Source organism: Oncorhynchus keta, chromosome 5 (assembly GCF_023373465.1).
Source record: "Oncorhynchus keta strain PuntledgeMale-10-30-2019 chromosome 5, Oket_V2, whole genome shotgun sequence".
NCBI lineage: Eukaryota > Metazoa > Chordata > Actinopteri > Salmoniformes > Salmonidae > Oncorhynchus > Oncorhynchus keta.
This window is the reverse complement of record NC_068425.1, coordinates 32,384,116-32,411,530: the sequence shown is the minus strand read 5'-3', so window position 1 is coordinate 32,411,530 and position 27,415 is coordinate 32,384,116. Positions and strand designations below refer to the sequence as shown.

Genomic DNA, 27,415 nt, shown 5'->3' with positions numbered 1-27,415 from the left:
AATGAAAACAGAGTTCTAGGTGTTAGTCTGTCTGGGAACATCTTTGCATGTTCTAGTGTAGTTTACAATACAACTGTTCTTTAGCTTCTGGAGGAAACATTTTATGCTATAGATATATTTTCCAAAATGACTGTGTCTGTAAGCAGTTGTTTCATCACTCTGGTCGTTTTGTTCCTTTGGCGGATCGAAGACATTGCAGAAGCTTGCAGATGCGCTCCTGTGCATCTTCAACAGGCTTTTTGCAACGCAGACGTCGGTATGGACATTTTGGCAATATTTCTGACTTCTCAGGTTCTCAACTCCGGTCCTAGAGTTACTCAAACGGTACAATTTTATTGTAGCCCTGGACAATAACACATGATTCAACAATCATCAGGCCCTCAATGAGTTGAATCAAGTGTTTTTGTCCGGGGATATAACAAAGTTCTGTTTGGTATACTCGAAGGCTGGAGTTGGCGAACATTGGGCTACTACACTATCAATGCGCAACATGCAAACGTTTTAAAGATTCCGTGGTTATAATAATTACCATGACATTAACATGATCATTGTATTTACGTAAGTAGGCAACAGTAAGATGGGCTACAGCCAGGCCTCTCCAACCCTCTTCCTGGAGAGCTGCCATCCTGTAGGTTTGTGATCCCACCCTAATTTGCACACCTGATTGTAATAATTAGCCAGTTGATGAACTGAATCAGGTTTGTTACTACTGGGTTTGGATTGAGAACCTGCAGGAGGGTAGCTCTCCAGGAACAGGGTTAGAGAGCCCTGGCTGTAGCACTGGCTGAGACTCCTGCTACACCAAGTGTTATATTTGCCTCTAGGCCTACACATTATGCCTACAGTTGAATGCTAAATTATATACACCAAACGAGTTAATACTCTTTCTACATGTAACCCAAGGCACTCAGTTGTAGTGTAGACTTATTTATATCGACTAGTCGTAGGCTACAGATGCCGTGACTTAATTTGAGCCAGTTTCACACCAGGAACATAGTCCTGCAGCAATGTGTATTATGTGGAGTAATATATATTTTTCATTTGTGCAAATCAAGTCTGGCATTTAAGTGAACTTTTTAGGTGGCTTTAAACCTTGAATACACAAGTTTGCAGTTCATGCAATGGGATGATTAAATTAAGATTTGGCCACTGTATATCACTTACCTTGGACAGTTAATTTCTTTCATGTGCTTCTTAAAAGGAATGTTTTCAACCTGAATTGTACTTGAATTAAGGGCACATTTTCTCTGCACAGCTGTGGTGCCATCTTGAGGTCTGAAACATCTGCCAAATGTGGCTTTTGTAGTGTAACGTCCCTTAACTGGTACAGCTGTTAGTAAAAACCTCTTCTACTGTAGTTTCATTAGATCAGGATGTCTGCAAAACAAACTGTAATTCCAGTGATAAAAGCAACATGTACATCTGGTGTACTGGTCCTAATGATAGACAGCTGTGGAATAGAGGGAACTAAACCTTACAGGAGTAGTTCATCTGTTTGGCAATGATGAATCGTTTGAATATCTTCTGAATCAGACTGAAGTGAAGAGGTTGTCGCTGTCAGCACCTTCTACCCAGACAGGTGGGTGGAGGAGGAGCTGGTGTCATAAGGTCCTGTGCCTCAGTCTTCCTACCAGCACCTGAACATCTGCAGACCAGGCGGGGTTTAGTTAAACTAGGCGTGTTGAATTAAAGGCAGACTACTAGAGCTAGGAATCTAGGACCTGGAGGTATAATGGACTTGTCTGTTGAGCCCAAACAGGGTGAACTTGTGCAAAACATTAAGACTGTAATATCTTGTCTGTGACGTGTTCTGTTGTCTTAGGTCTCATAACGCCCTTAAACCATCAGTGTCTAACTGACCATTGAAAGGAAAATGGGGCTTGTCAGTTAAACCACGTTTCTCTCTTCCAGTGATCAGGGCAAAGGTGGTTGGTGTGGGAGTTGTGTCTCGTGACACCAAGTATGACATCCAACAGATCAAGGTATGATTAGCCTTTTTATTAAGTGGTTGTTCCTTCCTGCACTGACACATTGAAGCCCCCTGAACCCCAGTCTGACAGATGGCCCCAGTTCTCTCCTTTCCCCTTCAGTGTTTGCAGATCTGGGTTGGCATAAACAGTGCAGTTGTGGAGCTTCCACCATATATAAAGGAACTTCAGTAGAAATGCCTCTTGCTGGAAAGCACATTATTCAGTTGCTGTTCCTACCAGTCCTAGACTATGGTGACATCATGCACTGCACTTTATTACTGGTGATGGGGGGTTTGGTACTCATCCCTGCATTCTCTACCAGGAAGTTGGCTGGCTCTTTGTTACTTTAGTTGATAATTTGCCAGATGTTCTTTTATAAAGCACTTTTACTAACTCTCACTGTACCTAACATTATTACTGACCTTTAGACATTATAGTTAGTCTCTCAGATCAGGGATGTTTAACTCTGGATATTCCATTGGGCTCTCCTGAGTTGGATGAATCTGCTTGAAATATTTTTGCGGAACGATCTTAAATGTTCTAAATGTGACTTGTAGTTGCCTTTCGGGTGACTCAGAATTGTTTTGACTTTCCTGACTTTTCTGCTGTAAAAAAAAAATACCTTGGTCTCTGTATGACACCCTGATAAAAATGAAGGTTAGATTAAGCAATATTTTTTGATCTGCAAACATCCGGATGGGGTATAGGGAGGAATTATGAAAGACTTAGATTTTGCAAAATAAAGATCCTTCATTCTCTCCTTGAATGATTGGCTAGATGTTCAAAGGCTGACCGGGTTAGCCATCTTCACTTCATCCTCCTCAGCCTGTGTGGTGTGTTAGGTTAAACTGTTAGTTCATTGTTATCATTAACATTTAGATTTTGAAAGATCCTTCGTTCTCTCCTTGTGATTGGCTAGCTTTATAATATGTTCAAAGGTCCTGACTTCCTGCTAGGGGTTATCCGCAATTCTAATCTAAACCATTTGCCATCTTCACTTCATCCTCCTCAGCCAGGATGCATTGTGGTGTGACCCTGGAAATCAACAAGGAGTATCTCTTCACAGGTGTGGTTCTCACTGTGATCAGTTGGTGATCTGGGTCTTTCTCTCTCCAAGTTCATTGTTATCACTGGTTAACATGCTCAACCTATGCTTGCAGCATCATGGCCTATTCTGAACTATTGACTTCATCTTGTACAAGTCAAGTGCTTCAGAACTGGTCACTTGTGCAATAAAAAATACTACTTTTATAGTGCCCCAAAGTTTAAGTGTCATTTAACTAGGCAAGTCAGTTATTGAAAAACATTCTTGTTTGCAATGACGGCCAAACCCTGACAACTCTAGGGGTTTTTTGTGCCGCCTTATGGGACTCCCAATCACGGAACCAGATGTGATATGCCCATAGTAAACCTTTTTTTTTTGTCAAGTTGCTAATATATGCAAATAAAAAAATATTATTGGCTCTTCCAGTTACACTTTATAATACCTAATGTTAAGAATTTAAATGTTTAATGCTTATAAATGTTTACAACTAATATTACATCATGTTCTTATTTATTGTCGTGTTTGAGAACCGAAAGACACAGACTGCTATGTGGTAAAATTCTAGTGTTCCAGGGTATCAATATGTCTTCCTGCTCCAGGGTTTGTTACCCCAACTTGGCTATGCAAATTAGCTGTGTCTTCGGTGGTGGTTTTGACATAAAGGATCTGTTTCACGGGAAAACATTTAGAAATCTGACCCCAATATCTAATCTAAAACCATTTGTGGGGAAAGAAGGGTAACCCTAGTCCCCTTCTCCAATGTCAGTTAAATCTGGGGTTACCCTTTTACCCCACAGACATTGACGTCTTGACTCACTGTCTATGGATAACCATTCAGAATATTTTTAATGTCTTCAGGCAGCATAAATACTGATGGCAGGATGCATATAGGCATGCATGTAACTTTATTGGGAATATGTACTGGGTATATTTAAAATTGTCTAATAGGAACCTGGTTTAGACTTGAATGGCACCATGTCTAACAAAATCGTTTCTCTTATTTGAGCTTGACTATGGACTCTTTTACCAAATAAATGTTCTGTATACCCTTGTCACAACTGATTGGCTCAAACTGTGCATTGACATTCCACAGGTGTGTGACCTGGAATGAAGCTGGTAGTGCAAAGCTGTACTACTTTACACCACTTGTATATTGGTTTAATTTTACTTTGTCACATTGGCTGAACACAATGAGAAAATAGTAAAAATAGTATTGGGGTAATGATCAGTTGGTGATCTGGAAACTCTCACAACTGCAACAATTGACACCATAAAGATAGTAGATATATGTTGAGTATCAACATTAGGAACTGCTCTGAGCTACAGATCAGCACCCACTACCATCCGCTGCATGGACTCTTCCCTGCTTCCCACAGTTGTGTCAAGTTGGCTGGGTGTCTTGGGTGGTGGACCCCCTGTCCCAGTTCTTCAAAGCCTGGCACCCACTACCCCAGATGCATAGTGCCTTTGGCCAAAACAGACTGGTTGTACTGAACTGATGGCCACTGCAACTCTGATGTGGATCTTTGGTTTGTCCTGACAGGCCAAGTACTCTGCCTGTCTCATGAGTTTTGATGGGTCCTGTTACTGGAATGCCACGTGGACTTGCTATCTGTTGTATCCAGTTCTGACTAGCATGTGAAGTAGTTCCTGGATATTGTTCACTTTGCCTAATAAAATACAGTATGTATGATTCAAATAAATGACCATAAAACATATTTGGGGAAAAGTTTCCATATCCATATCATTATTAAATAGCCTATCTAAAATATGTTAGGAGTCTACTATGTTGAAATGGCCAACATTTTCCGCTGAACAAAAGTGGCTAAAGGCCTTCTATGCCTGCAATTTACTCTGCTGGTCACTACTGTGCAACTGAAAAATAACTGTACTAGTCTACACTCCTCAAATATAGCCTACTGTACCCCATTCTACTGTACTTAACCCTACTGTGTCTATTCAGCCTCTGTTTACTCTGCTGGAACTCAAAGGTGTTATACTGAAACTCTACAGCTGTGATCCTACTCTACTGTTTCTGACTACTGACCCTACTGTACTCTACACTACTGTACCCTTCTACTGAAATACCCATGTACTCTAACCCTACTGCCTGGGTTGTAGCCTTCAGCTGGACCCTACTACACTGCTGTAGGATAAATGTACTTTTTACACCCTACTGTACTCTCCTTGACAAACTGTAAATGTACTCTACTCTACACTACTGTAGCCTACTGTGGTTCCCTTCTGCTACTGTACCCTACGTACTCTACTCTACTTGAATGCATTTGCCTCTAACTACTCTGTACCCTACTGCTGTACTGTACCCTACTCTACTGAGAACACTACACTTGCCTACTCTACTGTAAGTACTGTTTTCACTCTACCTACTGAACCTGTACCCTACTCTACCCTGTACTCTACTGTACCCTACTCTACTGCTGTACTGTACCCTACTCTACTCTGCTGTACTGTTCTGCTGCTACTCTACTCTACTGTACCCTACTCTACTCTGCTCAACGATTACCCTACTGTACTCTACTGCTGTATCCTGTACCCTACTCTACTCTGCTGTACTGAACCCTACTCTACTCTGCTGTACCTGAACTGTACCCTACTGTACTCTACTTTGCTGTACCTACTGTACCCTACTCTACTCTACTGTACCTATTGTACTGTACTGTACCCTACTGTACTCTGCTGTACCCTACTCTAGCCTACTCTACTGAACGGTACCCTACTGTACTCTACTGTACCCTACTCCTACTCTACTTTGCTGTACTAACTGCTGTACTGTACCCTACTCTGCTGTACCCTACTCTACTGTACTGTACCCTACTCTACTCTGCTGTACTGTACTACTCTGCTGTACTGTACCCTACTGTACTCTGCTGTACTGTACCCTACTCTACTCTGCTCTACTGTACCCTACCTACCCTACTCTACTGTACTCTACTCTACTGTACTGCTACCCTACTGTGCTGTACTGTACCCTACTCTACTGTACCCTACTCTCTGCTGTACCCTACTCTGTACCCTACTCTACTCTACTCTGCTGTACCCTACTGTACTCTGCTGTACTGTACTCTACTCTGCTGTACTGTACTACTCTACTCTACTCTGCTGTGCCTACTGTACTGTACTGCTGTACTGTACTCTACTACTCTACTCTGCTGTACTCTACTACCTACTCTACTCTACTCTGCTGTACTACCCTGCTGTACTGTACTCTGCTGTACTGTACTCTACTCTACTCTGTGCTGTACTGTACCCTACTCTGTACTGTACTGTCTCTACTCTACTCTGTACTGTGCTGTACTACTACCCTACTGCTGTGCTGTACTGTACCCTACTCTACTCTGCTGTACTCTACTCTACTGTACTGTACCCTACTCTACTCTACTCTACTCTGCTGTACTGTACTGTACCCTACTCTGCTGTGCTGTACTCTACTCTACTCTGCTGTACTCTACTCTAATGTACTTTTGAGTTTCTTACAATTGAAGAAAGGGCCCATGGACTGTTGATCGAGTGGTCTTGGTCTTGAGACCACATCAATTCAGTCTTTAACTTGTCATGGTCTCAACTTATTGGGTCTGGGTCTTGGGACAAATGTCCTGGTATAAATCTTGGTCTTAGCTCCTGGATATTATCTTAGTCTTTGGTTTACAAACCATAGGCAACCCAATTTGAAGAAGACAATACTTTCTGATCATAGGCTGATTACTCCCAACCCATAGGAATCCCCACCCAGTTGACCACTTTTAAATGGGGGAAGCCCTCGATGGCAATGTCTTTCCCAAAATGAGTTATATCCATCTAGAGTCCTCCATTTATCTCTATGATTGACACTTGACACCGAAATGCAAATTAACACACAATAGAGATTATACTTCTCTAAATGAAATGTAAAGGTTTTGAAAATCAGGTTAAATCATGTTTTTAATTTGGTATGTTAATATATTTTTATATGTTCATCTGTAATAGAAGGTTAATTAAAATGAACTCTACTGTATGTGGTTCTTCCTTTTATTGCAACTTTTTCACCATGTTTCAGTAGTGACACATTGAGTGGGGTGGTAGGGAATTCAGGTAAATATTTCAAATCTGCAGTAGGTGTGTGAATAATATACTGTATATTCCTATTGGAAGACATACAGTGGGGCAAAAAAAGTACTTAGTCAGCCACCAATTGTGCAAGTTCTCCCACTTAAAAAAAAATGCATTTGCAAATTATGGTGGAAAATAAGTATTTGGTCAATAACCAAAGTTTATCTCAATACATTGTTATATACCCTTTATTGGCAATGACAAAGGTCAAACGTTTTCTGTAAGTCTTCACAAGGTTTTCACACACTGTTGCTGGTATTTTGGCCCATTCCTCCATGCAGATCTCCTCTAGAGCAGTGATGTTTTGGGGCTGTTGCTGGGCAACACGGACTTTCAACTCCCTCCAAAGATTTTCTATGTGGTTGAGATCTGGAGACTGGTTAGGCCACTCCAGGACCTTGAAATGCTTCTTACGAAGCCACTCCTTCGTTGCCCGGGCGGTGTGTTTGGGATCATTGTCATGCTGGAAGACCCAGCCACGTTTCATCTTCAATGCCCTTGCTGATGGAAGGAGGTTTTCACTCAATCTCACGACACATGGCCCCATTCATTCTTTCCTTTACACGGACGGATCAGTCGTCCTGGTCCCTTTGCAGAAAAACAGCCCCAAAGCATGATGTTTCCACCCCCATGCTTCACAGTAGGTATGGTGTTCTTTGGATGCAACTCAGCATTCTTTGTCCTCCAAACACAAGTTTTTACCAAAAAGTTATATTTTCTCCAAACACAAATAAATTGTCTTAGGCCATAAATACATAATGTTACCACTTTGTTTCTTCTGGCCAGATGTGACAGGGCATATAGAGGCCAACAGTTGATCAGACTGATACTGCAGGTCAAATCACTAATGTTTAGGTGTAGGCTGCTACAACATTTCTCTGAAGACTTTTTGCTTGTCTATTGGGAGTGAGTTATTTTCCTATTTGCTAAAATAATACCAGTGGGAAGATGATGGCACATGTCTATATAAATCAGAGCGCACTCTGCACAACCTGTAATTTCTGTGAATCTGATTGGTCAAAGAGGTGGCACCACAGGTCCCAGAGTGGTGAGGACATTTTTTTCTTCTGCTGTAAAGTTACTCCAGGAGATTTTTTTTTCCCCCTGAAAGCAACAAACTGGAAGGATGTATGGAAGGATGCGACTGGAAGGATGTATGTAACACTGTGTGGCTATAATCAGCCCTGGGAGGACTTGAGTGCCGCGCAAAAGAAGAGCTTGACTTGTCGTTACCAAAGAGGCTGCAATTGCAAGGTGTGGTGTGTGTGATGGGAATGAGTCATTACTGTACACCAATATACTGTACACCTTATACTTTACAGGCCATTTGCTTTGTTATTTAAAGATGCCTGCAATTAGTTTTTAAAAAAATATTATGATTTATATTAAATAAAAGTGCTTACTGGTCACTTCTAAAAATGCAATAAAATAAACTACAAATGAATTATAGTGCTCCAAGTGTTAATTTATTCTGCCGTTCATTTGTTACAAGTTTTTTAAACGAACAAAAGGTGTTATTGAAACCCAGAATGGTTGTGTGTTGTTGGCCCATGTGGTTGTTTCGAAATAGAACAGTTCCTGAAAAATGCCATCCTAAATCCTGGGGTGTGTTCAACAGCGCACAATGTAGAAAGTTCAGATGAATAACAAACTGTCTTCTCTGACAGGAAGAAAGGAATCATGTCGGCTCTAATGGCATTTCTATCAGCAACGTTCAACATTTGTCTACTGATTGTGGCCCTTTAGTAGTTTGGGTCTAAACCAGGGCTTTATCTATGTAATGATATTGACCAAATTAAACCACTTTGATTCTTTCTTCCTTGCTTTATAAGCCAGAACATTATTCTTGGTGTATATTCTTCAGTGGATTAATATTCTGTTCATTCTTATGCACAATGGTATGTTCCTGTGCTAATAGAATTAGGAAACTGAGGATGTCTTGCAAACTGGTTGTTATACAATTGGCATATTCAGCCAGTTGGATTATTATGTTATTAGCACAGGAGTGGTAAAAGTGCCACACTGACTGACATCACTGGGTTGAATTCACTATAACTGCTTTATTCAATTGAATGGCTTCTCTGCTTATCTTACTACGGACAAAAATATTCAATTTCTCTGCAACGTAGATGGTAAACCTGGTTGATTTGGTTCACAGTGAAGGTAAGCATTTCTCTTTAATCTTGTACTGGAGTCCACATTGCAGATGGGCACAGGCATAAAATCACCACACTGCTAACCTTAAATTAAGATAAAAAAGCACATCTCCTTCATGAATTATAATTTTGACTGCAGCTGGCCTAAGGGGAAATCGCCCAGGTCTGCCTCCAGGACAAGACTCGTGACAAACATCAACCTGTTCAGTGTAATGTTTACAGTGGGTATTCATTCACCACCCCTTGGATGTAAACAAATGTTTTTGCGGAATTGAAATCGATTTTGAAAAAAATAGGGATCCCCCAAAAAGACAAATGAATAACCATAAAGACATGGAGGGGAAAATGACAAATGAATAAAAACTAGTTATAAAGTATTAACTGCCTTTAGACAAGCCTAAATTAGGTTAAGGGAAAGCATTTGGCTCAAATCACATAAATGACATGGAGTGAAATAGTGGTTTACATGATTTGAGTGACTACCCTTCCTCTGTTCCTTCTACATCTGCAAGGTTCCTCAAAGACCAGGGAGCTTTTTGAAAGGCTTATAAAGAGGTGCAGTGATTGGTAGATGGGTAACAAAGTTAACAATTATGCTGTGGATTATGTATAACACCACCCAGACATAAAAGATAGTCGTCTTTCTGAACTGAGCTGCAGGACAGGAAGGAAACTGCTCAGGGGTGTCACCACAAGGCCAATGGGGATATTAAAATGACTACGGACATCAATGGCTGTGATGGGAGAAAACTGAGGATGGACATCGTAGTGAATCTACAATAATGACCTAAATGACAGTGAAAATTAAAATATTCCAAAACATGCATCTTGTATGTAACAAGGCACTAAAGTAATACTGCAAAAAACATCTTGAATGATACACTTTTTGGTTTAAATGCAAAGCATTAAGTTTGGGGCAAAACCAACAACATATCACTGAGTAACTGCCTCCTTATTTTAAAGCATATTGGTGGGCTATATAAATACATTTGATTTGAATTTGATTTGCATCATGATATGTGAATCCTTGACCTTGGCAAAGACTGGGGAGTTTTTCAGGATAAAAAGATACAGGATGGAGCTAAGCACAGGTCAAATCCTAAAGAAAAACCTGCTTCAGTCTGCTTACACCAGACACTGGGAGAGGAATGCACCTTTCAGAAATACAATAATCTACAAAGTTCCTGACTGGTCACATCAGTTTTGACTGAAATGTCCTTGAAAATTGCAGTCTAGCAAATATTGGGCAAATATTGCCTAATCTCGGTGTGCAAAGCTCTCAGAGACTTAGGGCTCTATTCAATCAGATCCTCTTTAGCCAACATCCGCATAGCAGTTGTTTTGGCGGTGTCTGAGGTGGAACCGTGTTAGAGCTCTCAAATCCACAAGTGGCTCCTGGAATTATAGCTCAAATAGATATTGCCGTTGACTGCACGGAGTTGCATTAAGAGAAAACCCTGTAATCTTGTTTAAAAGTTTCAACCACCCCAAAATATCTCACTATAAAGAGCACGTAGCCTATAAAACATTATATTACTACCATTACTACTGCCATCACTACCAATACTACTACTACTACTTCACAATAAGTACTACTTCACAATAAATACTTCTAGACTAGCAAGCATACCACATTTACTTCTGTAAATGTCCTTTTCTAGTTGTTTTAATACATTTCATAGGTGTCCTGATTAGACAAACTCTGTTCTCATTATGGCCCATATAAAACCGTTTTACAACTGATTAATCACTGACTTCCCCTCCACAGAGATTGATAAGGTCTGAAAGGGACATCCCCATTGGCCAAGCCTGCAGTCTCTCTTGGTAAACTGATGATTTTGGTAACTTGCCTGAAAATGGGAAAATTGTTGTTTACACACAGAAATGCCAGAACTTGTCGGTCTCTTAATTAAACAACATGAAAGAAGCTGAAAAATCTAGTTTTCTGACAATGTGTAGCACTACCTAGCATGCTTGGTCGCTTGTTATCACCCACATGAGGGCGAAGCTGGTTAGGCTGGTTAGTTACCGCTAAATAGTGTATCTCGGCCTGAGTATTAGGATAAATGTGTCTCTGCTCGCCCTGACTAAAAGTTATACTTCCAGTGTAGCAGGCTTAAAAAAATGTATTTTGTGACGCCCCTGGAATTCTTTGCAGTTCGGTTGTTTTCTGTTAAAAGCTCCCTGCCTAATGGGACAACAACAGAGCAGGCTCAACTTGCCTAGCTGCCATAATGGACATAAATTGTCCATCTCACTTAAAAAATTGGTATAAACCAGAAAGATCAGTTTTAGGCTATGCCTACTGGAATTCCTTACAATTTTGTGGTTTTCTGTAGAAAGAAACACTTGGGTCAACTCTAACCCTGTAAGCCTTAAAGTCCCTGCATCAGCTCTTGGACCAACGGGCTCTGAGACAGCTTCTACCCCCAAGTCATACAACTGCTTAATAGGCATAAGACGACTAAATAGTAAATTAATTGGTGACTCGGACTACATGCATTGACCCTATCTTACAGTGACTATATTCACACCCACACGACTCTAAATAAATACACAGTACATACTGTACACGCACACTGAACGTACACTCTCACACAAAACCCACACATGTTGACATACACTACACACACACACACTTTTACACATCATATGCTGCTACTCTGCTCTTTATTTTACTATTATTATTATCTATCCTGATGCCTTGTCACATTACCCTGCCTTCATGTACATATCTACCTCAAATACCTTATTATTATCTATCCTGATGCCTAGTCACATTACCCTGCCTTCATGTACATATCTACCTCAAATACCTTATTATTATCTATCCTGATGCCTAGTCACATTACCCTGCCTTCATGTACATATCTACCTCAAATACCTTATTATTATCTATCCTGATGCCTAGTCACATTACCCTGTCTTCATGTACATATCTACCTCAAATACCTTATTATTATCTATCCTGATGCCTAGTCACATTACCCTGCCTTCATGTACATATCTACCTCAAATACCTTATTATTATCTATCCTGATGCCTAGTCACATTACCCTGTCTTCATGTACATATCTACCTCAAATACCTTATTATTATCTATCCTGATGCCTTGTCACATTACCCTGCCTTCATGTACATATCTACCTCAAATACCTTATTATTATCTATCCTGATGCCTAGTCACATTACCCTGCCTTCATGTACATATCTACCTCAAATACCTTATTATTATCTATCCTGATGCCCTGTCACATTACCCTGCCTTCATGTACATATCTACCTCAAATACCTTATTATTATCTATCCTGATGCCTAGTCACATTACCCTGTCTTCATGTACATATCTACCTCAAATACCTTATTATTATCTATCCTGATGCCTAGTCACATTACCCTGCCTTCATGTACATATCTACCTCAAATACCTTATTATTATCTATCCTGATGCCCTGTCACATTACCCTGCCTTCATGTACATATCTACCTCAAATACCTTATTATTATCTATCCTGATGCCTAGTCACTTTACCCTGCCTTCATGTACATATCTACCTCAAATACCTTATTATTATCTATCCTGATGCCTAGTCACATTACCCTGTCATCATGTATGTACATACCTACCTCAAATACCTTATTATTATCTATCCTGATGCCCTGTCACTTTACCCTGCCTTCATGTACATATCTACCTCAAATACCTTATTATTATCTATCCTGATGCCGTCACATTACCCTGCCTTCATGTACATATCTACCTCAAATACCTTATTATGATCTATCCTGATGCCTAGTCACTTTACCCTGCCTTCATGTACATACCTACCTCAAATACCTTATTATTATCTATCCTGATGCCCTGTCACTTTACCCTGCCTTCATGTACATATCTACCTCAAATACCTTATTATTATCTATCCTGATGCCTAGTCACATTACCCTGTCTTCATGTACATATCTACCTCAAATACCTTATTATTATCTATCCTGATGCCTAGTCACATTACCCTGCCTTCATGTACATATCTACCTCAAATACCTTATTATTATCTATCCTGATGCCTAGTCACATTACCCTGTCTTCATGTATGTACATAAATACCTCGTACCTCTGCACATTGATCTGGTACTAGTACCCCTGTTTATAGCTCCATTCTTGTGTATTTTATTCCTTTTGTGTTACTATTTTCATGATAATGGTTTTACTCTGTTTTGTTGGGAAGGGCTCGTAATCAAGCATTTCATGGTAAAGTTGATCCCCGTTGTATTCAGCTGTATTCAAATAACATTTGATTTGACTTGAAATGAATAGGAGTGTCTGACGCTCTGCAAAAGTATTTAGTATTTAGAGTATTTAGCAGCTCCTCTTCCTGGGATCCAAACAGGAACAAAACAATTACATCACAACAAAACAACACCCTACATCATAAATAAACCAATACATCATACAATAAATTACTACGTTATTATTCTAATATCACACATTTACAATATATAATGTACAATACTACAATCTTAGTGTGTGTGAGAGAGAGTGTGTGTGTGTGTCTGTGCATGTGTGTCCTCACAGCACGTCAATACCTCTCACAAAGACAAGTTGTGATGCAGTCAATCTCTCCTCTAATTTGAGCCAGGAGAGATTGACATGAAACGTTATTGATATTAGCCCTTTGTGTACATTTAAGGGGGAAGGGCACTCAAAATGTATGGCACTGAAACAAATGAATGATGATTGGCTGAAATTAATTGATGATAATAAGATTGTGGGAGCTGTTTTGGTTGACCAGTGCAGCTTATTACATTATCAATTAGTCTGGTGTTATAAAAAACATATGTGTTATGTCTTTACATTATCTGCCATATCGTGGATTGAGAGTTAGCTGTCTCATAGAACACAGCCTGTTCTTTAATGGATGCCTCTCTAACAAACCAGGTAGAACTAAACCTCATCTAAAACCCTGAACCTCATCTAAAACCCTGAACCCTCATCTAAAACCCTGAACCTCATCTAAAACACTAAACCTCAACAAAAACCCTGAAACCTCATCTAAAACCCTGAACCTCATCTAAAACCCTAAACCTCATCTAAATCTTGTCACGATCTTGGCGTCAGTGAAGGTCTGTGAGGGAACACTGGTGGCGCATTCCGTGTGACAGCATGAGGGAGATTCCTGTCTGACCAAAGACGACCTGGACCCACCCAGACCAGACTTTTACTGAGAGGTGCCCGGGGGAAGATACCTGATCCGGCAAACCTCTGAGGGGTCAACTGTCACGCCCTGACCATAGAGAGCTGTTTATTCTCTATATTGGTTGGGACGTGACAGTGACTAGGGTGTGTTATCTAGGTGATTAATGATCAATGTTGGCCTGGTATGGTTCCCAATCAGAGGCAGGTGTTTATCGTTGTCTCTGATTGGGGATCATATTTAGGCAGCCATTTCCCCATTGTGCTTTGTGGGATCTTGTCTAGGTATAGTTGCCTGTGACGGTCTACCGTCTAGTGATGGTCTGCAGTCCAGAGCCTCCAGCGACGGTCTGCGGTACAGAGCCTCCACTCTCCCCTGGGTGAAGGCGTCTTTGCTGAACCTGGCAGGTGGACCTGGGCACTGTTTGATCCCAGGTGATCTCGTGGTGGTCAAAGACATCAGGAGAAAGAGTTGTCAGGACCCCCGTTGGAGAGGGTCGTACCAAGTTCTTCTAACCATCCCCACTGCGGTGAAGGTTGCTGAGAGATACCTGGATCCACGTGTCACACTGCAGATGATCCAGGAGAAGATGGGGCCTCGCCAGTTACGGTGGTGCAGTGTGGCCCCCTGCATTAGCACAGGAGTGCTAATAAGTACAACGGTACAAGTACTGTATCATCGCCAACCGGCATGAAGACAGTCAAATTAGACTTCTCCAAGCACTGATGCTGCTGATGGTCATTAGTAGACTACCAAACTTGCTAACTGCCTGGTACTCTGCAATATATTGTTTCTCTAATCACTCTGACATCAATGCAAGTGTAATCGAAAATCTAATCAAACACTTCATGAGAGCCCATGGGGTCATGTTGCACAACATTTCTATAGGACATACAATTGCACATGAAAACATGTGATGGCCTCTATTAAAAAGAGGTGGTTCCCATCAGGTTTCTATAGGCTAGGCCTACTATATTTATTTCTCAACTATTGCCGCTTTCCATGTTGTCTGTAGCTTGTGAGGTGTGGAAACACTTTGTTGCTTTTATGAATTGTGTCTTGCTGCATTTTGTCCTATTTTGCTCTGTCTGTATGCTACGTCTTGCTTGTCCTATGTTGCTCTGTCTGTATGCTACGTCTTGCTTGTCCTATGTTGCTCTGTCTGTATGCTACGTCTTGCTTGTCCTATGTTGCTCTGTCTGTATGCTACGTCTTGCTTGTCCTATGTTGCTCTGTCTGTATGCTACGTCTTGCTTGTCCTATGTTGCTCTGTCTGTATGCTACGTCTTGCTTGTCCTATGTTGCTCTGTCTGTATGCTACGTCTTGCTTGTCCTATGTTGCTCTGTCTGTATGCTACGTCTTGCTTGTCCTATGTTGCTCTGTCTGTACGCTACGTCTTGCTTGTCCTATGTTGCTCTGTCTGTATGCTACGTCTTGCTTGTCCTATGTTGCTCTGTCTGTATGCTACGTCTTGCTTGTCCTATGTTGCTCTGTCTGTATGCCACGTCTTGCTTGTCCTATGTTGCTCTGTCTGTATGCTACGTCTTGCTTGTCCTATGTTGCTCTGTCTGTATGCTACGTCTTGCTTGTCCTATGTTGCTCTGTCTGTATGCTACGTCTTGCTTGTCCTATGTTGCTCTGTCTGTATGCTACGTCTTGCTTGTCCTATGTTGCTCTGTCTGTATGCTACGTCTTGCTTGTCCTATGTTGCTCTGTCTGTACGCTACGTCTTGCTTGTCCTATGTTGCTCTGTCTGTATGCTACGTCTTGCTTGTCCTATGTTGCTCTGTCTGTATGCTACGTCTTGCTTGTCCTATGTTGCTCTGTCTGTATGCCACGTCTTGCTTGTCCTATGTTGCTCTGTCTGTATGCTACGTCTTGCTTGTCCTATGTTGCTCTGTGTGTGCTCACTGCTCAATGATTGTCTATATTGTAATTGTTTTTAATAACCTGTCCAGGGACTGCGGTTGAAAATTAGCCGGCTAGTTAAAACCGCCACTTTTACTGAAACGTTGATTAATGTCCACTGTCCCTGTAAAAATAAAATAAACTCAAACTCAAGTGCAGAGATGTATTTTTTCCCCTGACCTTGTTTCGAAACAGGTGAATGAAAATGGTCTAAATCAAAACAAACTTCACACATATATTTAGTATGTGTAAAGACAAGATCAAATCAAGAACAGTCTGATGGGTGACAATATGAGCCTATCACTTGTGAATGGTTTATTATCACTTGTGAATGATGCCCAGCTTAAGGCAAGAAACAATGCCTTTTTTGGGGGGGGCTTTTTTGATTCATAGTCGCACACCTCATGTAGTTGTCACGAACGTTATAAGGAGTGGACCAAGATGCAGCGTGGTATGTTTCCCTACTTTTAATTAGGAAGAGAAAAACTAAGAACAAAACAATAAAGCGCACTAACGAAATGTGCCGTTGATACTGGCAACTATACCTACACAAGATCCCACAAAGCACAATGGGAAAATGGCTACCTAAATAAACAGCTGCATCTGATTGGGAACCATACTAGGCCAACATAGAAATATAATTAACCTAGATAACCCACCCTTAATCCAACTAACCAACATAGAGAATAAAAGCTCTCTATGGTCAGGTTTGTATCACAACTAAAGTGACCCACAAATGTCTAAATTTAAGCACATTAATTCGCTTTACAACGAGTGCAGAGCCTAACTGGCATACATACTGTATGCAGCGGGCGAGTTTCAAGTTTGGGGAAGATAATTTCACCATAAAAATGCACCTTTATAATAAAAGCATTACACGCATAAATGCATTTGTGGTCACTTTTGAGAATTGTGTTTTCCGCTAATGGAACGTTTGCGCTTAAAGCATACTGTCGTGTGCACATTGCTGCACTTATTATGTGAAGAAATAGCCTAGTAGTTTATCAACATTTAAGCAAAACACTATGATCTGCTGGGTCAGCCTCATTGCATAAAAACGTTTTTTTAAATGCTAGTGGTAGTACTAATTTGGGATCTATATCGCATTCCACAACTGTCCCAGACTATGTTTGGAATATTTATGTCTAGCACAGAATAGAATAGGTAAACTGTTGTACTATGGGGGATAGTAGATTGACATAGGCTAGTGCTTTTGCTGTTCGTTAGGCCTACTTATCTTGCTGGCTGACGAATAGTAAATGTGGACAGTTGTTCCAATATCTTCAATATGCACCTCAGAATTGGATAAGGACGTGCACAGGTTTGAAAGGATAAACTATCTGGTTTTATGTGTTGATTTAGCTTACTTTAATAGAAGTATTGCGATAGAACCTCATTTGACAGTTTAAGCCATAAATTAATGATTACCTTAAAATGTTACAATCGTTACCACAGAAGTGGTAAAAGGAGGGAGTGTGAGGGAACATTTTGTTGTCTGCAGAGATAGCCTTGAATTGTACACAGCATTCCTCTCACTCTATCTTGTTTTGTGCAGTTGACTGTGACCTCTTCAGACCAATTGGCAGTACGCCCAGAACATTGCAAACGCAACACAGTACGTCCAGAACCAAAAGGATTATCTCAGTTTCAAGGTCTCAGCTTTGAGAGAAGAAGCCTTGTGAGGTGTCACTCAGTCACATACAGGAACCAATGTTAAAAGTGAATAATGTAAATTATTCTTGTATGACTGGTTTGTGTAGCATTACATAAGGACCGAAAGGGAACACCCTTGGCAGAGTTTTCATCAAGCTTGGACTGAGTTTGTGAACCTCTCCAGACATCATAATAAAGAGTGATTTATTTCATATTGACATCAGGTGTCCCTGGTGTTGAATCTCCACCACACCATGCAAATAAACTGATATCTCTAACTTGAACAGACAGATTTTGATAGAGATTTGTGTATTATGCCAATTAGATTTCCGTGGGGCGTGGTCATCGACTCTTACACTTAAGGTGTAGACTACTAAAAAATGTGTGCCACACCCGACCCACGTGACCTGTGATTTCCGTGAATCTGATTGGTCAAAGAGGTGGCACCACAGGTCCCTGAGTGGTGGGGACATTTTGTTCTCCTGCTCTGAAGTTACCCGAGTTTTTACTGAAAGCAACAACACTGTAAGGAATTCGAATAGGCGTAGCCTAAAACTGACATTTCTAGTTCATCCCCATTGTTTAAGTGAAAGACGGACAGTTTATGACATTTTATGGCAGCCAGGCAAGTTGAGCCTGCTTTGTGGTTGTCCCATTAGGCAGAGGATTTTTAAAAAACTAAATACAACCAAACTGTAAATAATTCCAGTAGAAGCTTCACAAAATATGTGTAACTTTTAGTCAGGGCGAGCAGAGTGCGAGCCACTTTATCCTGCTACTCCAGCTGAGATACACTATATAGCGGTAACTCACCTAGCCATGCTAGCTTCGCCTTCATGTGGGTGCTAACAAGCATGCTAAGTCGTGCTACGTATCAACAGCCATTGTCAACCAATCAAGTAGGGGTTGGAAGCTCTGGTGAGGTTTAATTGTTTACTCGCAAGCAATATCACCAACTATTTGCTTGATGATCAGCTTTGTAGCAGTCCAGAAAAAACAGATGTTTCTGCTTCCCCCCTGTCGTTTAATTAAGAGACCGAAAAAATCAAATTTTATTTGCCACATGTGCCGAATACAACAAGTGTAGACTTTACCATGAAATGCTTACTTACAAGCCATTAACCAACAGTGCAGTTTAAAAATATATATATTTATATTTATATGTTTATCAAGTAGGCTAAAATAAAAAGTAATAATAAAAAGTAACTCAATAAGAATAACAATAACGAGGCTATATACAGGGGACACCGGTACCGAGTCAGTGTGCAGGGGTACAGGCTAGTTGAGGTAATCTGTACATGTAAGTGGGGGCGAAGTGACAAGTTCTGGCATTTCAGCGTGTTAACAACTATCGGGTAAACGACCATAATCTTCAGCAACCATAAAATACTGCTGATTTGGCCAAGTGCCTTTCAGAATTTAAAGTCAATCTCTGTGTGTAGGGTATGACATAGTGATGAATCAGTAGCAGAATGATTTTATATGGGCTATTTTTTCTAATCAGGTCACATAGATTTAAACTCCTGGAAAAACTCCTGGCCCTATAGAGAGGATGAAAACCCTGTCATACTGCAGCAACCTTTCTCATATGAATTATATTTTAAAACTGGAATAACAGGGGAGTTTCCCTTACACAGACACAGAGACAACTGTGATTAGACAATACAACTAACAGGACAGAGTTTGTTTTATGCAGTGTTGCATCATGTAGGCCCAGGGATAGAAATGGCCTGTGTCCAAAATCCTTCAATTCCATCCCTGTGTATTCATACCACTTGACTTATTCCACATTTTTGTTGTGTTACAGTTTACATTCAAAATGGATTACATTCATGTTTTTTCTTCACCCATCTACACAGACTACCCCATAGTGAAAATGTTTTTTTTTAATCATTGCAAATTTATTGAAAATTAAATACAGAAATATCTAATTTACATACGTTTCCACACCCCTGATTCAATACTTTGTAGAAGCAACTTTGGCCACGATTAAAGCTGTGGGTATCTTTCGTTAAGTCTTTAAGAGCTTTCCACACCTGGATTGTACATCATTTACCTATTATTCTTTTCAAAACGCTTAAAGCTCTGTCAAATGTGTTGTTGATCATTGCTAGACTATTTTCAAGTTTTGTCAATGATTTTCTAGCAGATTTAAGTCAAAGCAGGAACATGCTCCAACTTATTGGTAAGAAACTCCAGTGTAGATTTGGCCTTGTGTTTTAGGCTACTGTCCTCCTGAAAGGCAAATTTATCTCCCAGTGTCTGGTGGAAAGCGGACTGGACAAGGTTTATTTTTAGGATTTCTCCTGCTCTTAGCTAAATTTGGTTTATTTTTTTATCCGAAAACTCTTCAGTCTTTAACGATGACAAGCATACCCATAACATGATGCAGTCACCACTATGCTTGAAAATTTGTGGAGTGGTACTCAGTAATGTGTTGTATTGGATTTCCCCCAAACATAACACTTTGTATTCAGAACAAAAAGTTTTTAGCAGTATTATTTTAGTCCCTTATTGCAAACGGGATGCATGTTTTGGAATATTTTTATTCTATACAGGGTTCCTTCTTTTCACTCTGTCAATTAGGTTAGTATTGTGGAGTAACTACAATGGTGTAGATCCATCGTCAGTTTTCTCCTATCACATCCATTAAACTCTGTTACTGTTTTAATGTCACCACTGGTCTCATGGTGAAATCCCTGAGCGGTTTTCTTCCCCTCCAAATTAGGAAGGACGCCTGTATCTTTGTAGTGACTGGGTGTATTGATACACCACCCAATGTATATTTAATAACTGCACCATGCTCAAAGGGATATTCAATGTCTGCTTTTTGTTTACCCACCTACCAATGGGTGCCCTTCTTTGTCATGCATTGGAATACCTCCCTGGTCTTTGTGGTTGAATCTGTGTTTGAAATTCACATTTCAACTGTGGGAACTTACAGATAATTGTATGTGAGGGGTACAGAGATTAGGTAGTCATTCAAAATTCATGTTAAACACTATTTTTGCACACAAAGTGAGTCCACGCAAATGATTATCTGACTTGTTAAGCACATTTTTACTCTTTAACTCAGGTTTGTTAGCTGCGCCCAGTAATTGTCCACACCTGATCTTAATGAGTGCGTGTTTCCTTTGAAATGGGTGTGTTTGAATAGACTCACAAACAAAACTTTAAGGAATTCCAGTAGGTTTCGCCTATTTTTATATTGAACCTTTATTTAACTAGACAAATCAGTTAAGAACAAATTATTATTTACAATGACTGCATACTCCGTCCAAACCCCGGTCCAATTGTGTGCCACCCTATGGGACTCCCAATCACGGCCAGATTGTGATACAGCCTGGAATCGAACCAGGGTCTGTAGTGACACCTCTAGCACTGAGATGTACAAAGAGAGAACAGTGTAGAATGTCCCCCCAAAACGGATCTTTCAGTTCCATCGTCAATTTATGGCAACTGGGCATGTTGAGCCTGTGGTTGAGCCATTAGTCAGAGGACTCTTTTTAATTGAATGGTTGCGGTTCTGGATTAATAGAATGCTCAGCCTACCACAGGCTAGGTTCTGGCTGAGGGAGGAGCTCACAGCCTGCAATAAATAGCGGATGATTACGTTGAGGGGAAAATACTTCTAAGAGTTATCCGTAGGTCTGGGAACAGTCCGAAGGGAAATACGTTCTTTTGTAATTTACGCCTCACACCTTTACTCGTTTCCAAATGACGCGGTATGTAAGCAGTTGTTTCATTACTCTGTTCGTGCTGTTCCTGTGGCGGGTCGAAGACATCGCAGATGCTTGCAAATGCTCCCCTCCGCATCCCCAAAAGGCTTTTTGCGATGCAGAAATTGGTAAGGCAATTTTGGCAACATTTAACTTTTCAGCCTTCACATGTTGAGAGCTATTAATACGCAGCATGCAAACATTTGATGATTATTGTCTGTGGTCGTAGTAGAAATAATTAGGACATGATCATTAAGCGTATTTACAATCACACAATTATATACAAAATAACTTGGGCGACAGTGATGGGCTATCAACCTTGTTCCTGTAGAGCTATGCTCCTGTAAATGTTGAATCCAAACCTATTTGTAACGAACCTGAGTCAGTTTATCAACCAGCCAATTATTAGAATCAGGTGCGCTAGATTAGGGATGGCGCAAAAACCTACAGGACTGCAGCTCTCGAGGAACAGGTTTGAGAGCCCTGCGTTGCTTTAGGAATAAAGTGTCACTACACATTTTATTTGAGATGTGTTTACAAAACATTAAGGACATCTGCTCTTTCCATGACATGGACTGGCCAGGTGTTAACTATGATCCCTTATTGATGTCACTTGTTAAATCCCCTTCAGTGTAGATTAAGGAGACAGTTTAAAGGCTGTTTAAACCTAGAGACATTTGAGACATGGCTTGTGTATGTCATTCAGGGTGACTGGGTAAGACCAAAGATTGAAGCGCTGTTAAATGGGTCAATGGTAGTATGTGCCAGGCACACCTGTTTGTGCAAAGAACTGCAACGCTGCTGGGTTTTTCACACTGAACAGTTTCCTGTGTATCAAGAATGGTCTACCACCCAAAGGACATTCAGCCGACTTGACACAATTGTGGGAAGCATTGGAGTCAACATGAGCCAGCATCACTATGGAATGCTTTTGACACCTTGTCGAGTCCATGTGCCAATGACTTGAGGTTTTGTTCTATGGACTAGTCTTACAACAGCAGCTACTGTACAGCATCTTCCTACCTGAACCAATCATCTACAGAGGGCATGTTTAAACCGGGTGTGTCAAATTAAAAGCAGAAGACCAGAACTAGGAATGTAGGACCAGGAGGGAAATGGACTGTCATCTGTTTTGCTGTTAACCTAGCCAAAATGTTACACCCATTAACTTATGCACAAACATTCTGAACAGACTGTTGGGTCTGTAAAGCGTTCTACACTGTTCTCTTTGCTCCATATCACCGTTACACCATCAGTGTGACTGACCAGTGTACCAGAATGGTTTAACGAACATTATTGAAATCCACATCTCCCTCTTCTAGTGATCAGGGCGAAGGTGGTTGGAAAGGAAGCGGTGTCTAACGCCATCAAGTATGACATCCAACAGATCAAGGTATGATTCTCCTTTTTATTAAGTGGTTGTTCCTTCCTGCACTGACACATTGAAGCCCCCTGAACCCCAGTCTGACAGCTGGGCCCAGTTCTCTCTTCCCCTTGGCTCTAGCCCTTCAATGTCTACAGATCTGGATAGGTATAAGCAGTGTCATTGTGGAGCTTCCACCATATGAAATGAGTATACTTCTATAAAAAGCCTCTCCCTATAAAGTGTTGACGTTCCTGTTGGTCCAAGTCTATGTTGACATCCTCTATGAACTCAGCTGCCACTTCATTAAAGCTATATCACTACATTCTCTAACAGATAGTTAGTTGGCCCTCTGATGTCACAGGTTGCTGCATTTCTATATTTGAATTTATAAAGTCATTTAACTTACACTCCCACTGTGCCTTACATCATTACTAACCTTTAGTCATGAGCTAGCTGTCCTTGAGGCTGGGTGTGGTAACTGGAATAAATGATCGCTTGCACCTTACAGATCTGTGAATATCAAAGGGTGAAGACTGACAGTGGCTGAGAGCTGTAGTCGGTGAGGTTCCAAATGATATATGTAGATGTTTGACAGATCCTCTGTTCTCCTTGTGATTGGCTAGATGTTCAAATGCCCAGACCAGGTTATCCACGCCATCTTCACTGCACCATCCCCAGCTGCATGCGGTGTGACTCTGGACCTCAACAAGGAGTATCTCTTCACAGGTGAGGTTCTCACTGTTACCCACGTTCTGTTGCCAACACTGGTTAACCCTCTGTCCTCAGACTCCAGCACAAATCAGCTTTCCATGTATCTGCATGTCCAGCCCTTAGATTTCACCTCAAGTGTTTTAGCACTTGTATTTTCAGGACAACCAGGGCTACAAGTAAACCACAAAACAATTTGATGTGGACTTTGGCATTCATGAGTTTCATTGGCAAATGTTAACATGAGGTCTGCCAAAGCTTGATATTACTTTTAAGTAACTTTAACTAGGAAAGTCAGTTAAGAACAGTCTTATTTTTAATGACTGCCCCTTGTTCAAGGGAAGAACGACAGATTTTTACCTTATCAACTCGGGGATTTGATCTTGCAACCTTTCAGTTACTAGTCCAACGCTTTAACCACTAGGCTACTTGCAGCGCTCATAAATGTTTATCTTCTCTTTAGAAGAACCCCTTACCTTCTAATGTCTCTTACCTTGTGCACATCATATAGAATAACATGTTACATGTTCATGAGTCTTAGCTTTTCATTAATCTACTGAACATAAATATCAATGCCACCGCTTCTAAAATGTTAACCTTGTTACAGTTCATATAAGGAAATCAGTCAATTTAAATATATTTATTAGGCCCTAATCTATGGATTTCACATGACTGGGAATACAGATTTGAAACTTGGTCGCAGATACGGTACCTTAAAAAAAGGTAATGGATCAGAACCAGTATCTGGTGTGACCAACATTTGCCTCATGCAGCTCAACACATCACCTACGTGTAATTTAGGCTGTTGCTTGTGGCATGTTCAGCTCGACATTGCTGGATATTGGCTGGAACACTTCGAACCAGTGCATCCCAAATATGCTCAATGCGTGACATGTGAGTATGCAGGCCCTGAGAAGAAGTTGGAAATGATCAGCTTCCAGGAATTATGGGGAGATCGTTGCGACATGGGGCCATGCATTATAATGCCTCAACGTGAGGTGATAGTGGAGGATGAAGGGCAAATTCTCTAAAATGGAGGTGGCTTATGGTAGAGAAATTAACATTAAATTCTCTGGCAACAGCTCTGTGGACTTCCCTGCAGTCAGCATGGCAATTGCATGCTCCCTCAACTTGAGCCATTTGTGGCACTGTAACAACTGCACATTATAGTGGCCTTTTATTGTCCCCAGCACAAGGTGCACATGTGTAATGATTCTGTTTAATCAGCTTCTTGATATGCCACGCCTGTGAAGTGGATGGATTACCTTGGGGAAGCGGAAATGCTCACTAACATGGATGTAAACAAATCTGTGCACACAACTTGGCAGAAATTTCACAAGAACTAATTTCTCATCTCTTATTTCGGGCGTTGAAAAAATAAATAATAATATATGCCATTTAGCAGACGCTTTTATCCAAAGCGACTTACAGTCATGTGTGCATACATTCTACGTATGGGTGGTCCCGGGAATCGAACCATGGGACCAACACTAAACTCGGCAAAAAAAGAAACGTCCCTTTTTCAGTACCCTGTCTTTCAAAGATAATTCGTAAAAATCCAAATAACTTCAGATATTTGTAAAGGGTTTACACTGTTTCCCATGTTTGTTCAATGAACCGTAAACTATTAATGAACGTGCACCTGTGGAACGGTTGTTAAGACACTAACAGCTTACAGACTGTAGGCAATTAAGGTCACAGTTATGAAACCGTGGGGCACTTTCCCCATGGTACATTGAGTGACTATCTCCTCTGTCTGTAGGCAATCTGGAGACTGGAAGGATGTCTGTAACACTGTGTGGCTATAATCTGCCCTGGGAGGACTTGAGTGCTGCACAAAAGAAAAGCTTGACTCACCGCTACCAAAGCGGCTGTGATTGCAAGGTGTGTGTGATGGGAATTAGTCATATTACTGTACACCAATATTTACACCGCACATTTACTAAAAGGGAGTATATTACTCTGGTCACATTGGCAAAACGCATGCCCTAGAGTATTGGTATAATAATAAGTGATCTTGGTCTCTCTGCTCCACAGATCATCCACTGCACTTCGCTCCCCTGTCCGATCAGCACCACAGATTCATGCCTGTGGATGGACTGGGGGACAAACAATGGCCGAAACCTTGCCTGTATCAAGCGTAATGGTTCTTGTGCTTGGAAGTAGTTCCTAGATATTGGGGACTCCTATACTCTACAGGCCATCTGCTTACTGACTCCAGATGACAAAGCTGTGAATGTGTAGTTTTAAATTAACTAACATGTCTTACTGGTCTCTTCTTGTAAAATAAACAAAACAAATATAGCATTGTTAATGTCTGCCATTTTTTAAATGGATTTAATTTAACTGGAACCAAAGCTGTTATCAAAACCCCAAATCGTGATCAGTGTTGTCCGATATGGTTATTTGTAAATGGAACAGTATTCCTGAAGCATCAAGCAGGGCGTCATGTAGAAGGTCAGATATGTTCTATACATGAAGAACAAATTGTCTTCTCTGACATGAAAGTAATCATGTAGGCTCTAATGGCGTTTCTATCTGGAACATTCTACATTTTTCTACTGATTGTGGCCCTTAAGTAGTTTGGGTCTAAACCAGGGCTTTAGCTATGTAATGATGTTGACCATTAAACAACTGACTTGTTCTGTAATATTCTTTAGTGGGATGAATAGTGTATTTCAGTCATTTAGCAGACCCTCAGACCAGGGAGCGTTTTGAAAGCCTTCTAAAGAGCAGTAATTGGTCGATGTGGAACAAATAGGACATTGCTTCTCATAAGAATGGTAAAGTTAATTCCGTATGAACCACCCAGACGTGTACCCACCATGCTATTGGGCATCTGCTGACATTTGAACTAACCTGGTTTAGAAGTCAAACACTGTATATTTTGGCCAGCTTTATTTCATAAGATGGTATTGCAAGGTTTGCTGTGTGTTGGACATGCCGTGTTGGCATATGCAGCTGTAGGTTATAAACCCCCATTCTAGGCTGTTATATTTCTGTAAAAGAGTTCACTTGTCTATCTGGAATGGGTTTCCTGTTTCTTTCTATAGACGTTCCGTGCGCCATGCCCGACCTTTGATTTCCGTGAATCTGGTCAAGTCCCAGAGTGGTGGGCAATTTAGTTCTTGATTGTAACAAAGTTCAGCTTTTCCCCACAAACATGTTTAATTTTCACCAGATGGGTGCAGTGAAATGTGTTTGGAGGTCAGTTATACTTGTCCCTGGAGCAAATTGAAGGTAAGTGCCACGTACAAGGGCACACAGACTGCTCAGTTATTCCAACCAGTGACCTTTGGGTTACTGGAGGACCCCCAACAGTACAAATTCTAGATGTATCAATGGACAATAAGCTCATTGACGGCTTGATAAGTTGAATCGGGTTTGCTTGTCCAGGATTAAAATACAAAGGTGTAATGTTTGGGTTACTATGGAGTTGGAAAACCCCACTAGGCGACCCCGGAGTTGGAAAACCCCACTAGGCGACCCCGGAGTTGGAAAACCCCACTAGGCGACCCCGGAGTTGGAAAACCCCACTAGGCGACCCCCGGAGTTGGAAAACCCCACTAGGCGACCCCCGGAGTTGGAAA

At 40.9% G+C, this 27,415-nt stretch overlaps 1 protein-coding gene across 2 annotated transcripts; it reads left to right on the top strand.

Moving 5' to 3' along the window:
* Positions 1-26,130, top strand: LOC118380699 (metalloproteinase inhibitor 2-like). 2 transcript variants are annotated; one of them, XM_052519631.1, is made up of 5 exons: positions 1-256; positions 1,912-1,982; positions 23,741-23,843; positions 25,588-25,709; positions 25,863-26,130. In XM_052519631.1, exons 1-5 carry the CDS (start codon positions 127-129, stop codon positions 25,989-25,991), a joined length of 555 nt encoding a protein of 184 aa, XP_052375591.1. In that variant the 5' UTR covers positions 1-126; the 3' UTR covers positions 25,992-26,130. The 2 variants fall into 2 exon arrangements, with proteins under 2 accessions (XP_052375591.1, XP_035623573.2); XM_035767680.2 differs by lacking the exons at positions 1-256; positions 1,912-1,982 and adding exons at positions 21,649-21,879; positions 23,074-23,144.
* The last annotated feature ends 1,285 nt before the right edge of the window (positions 26,131-27,415 follow it).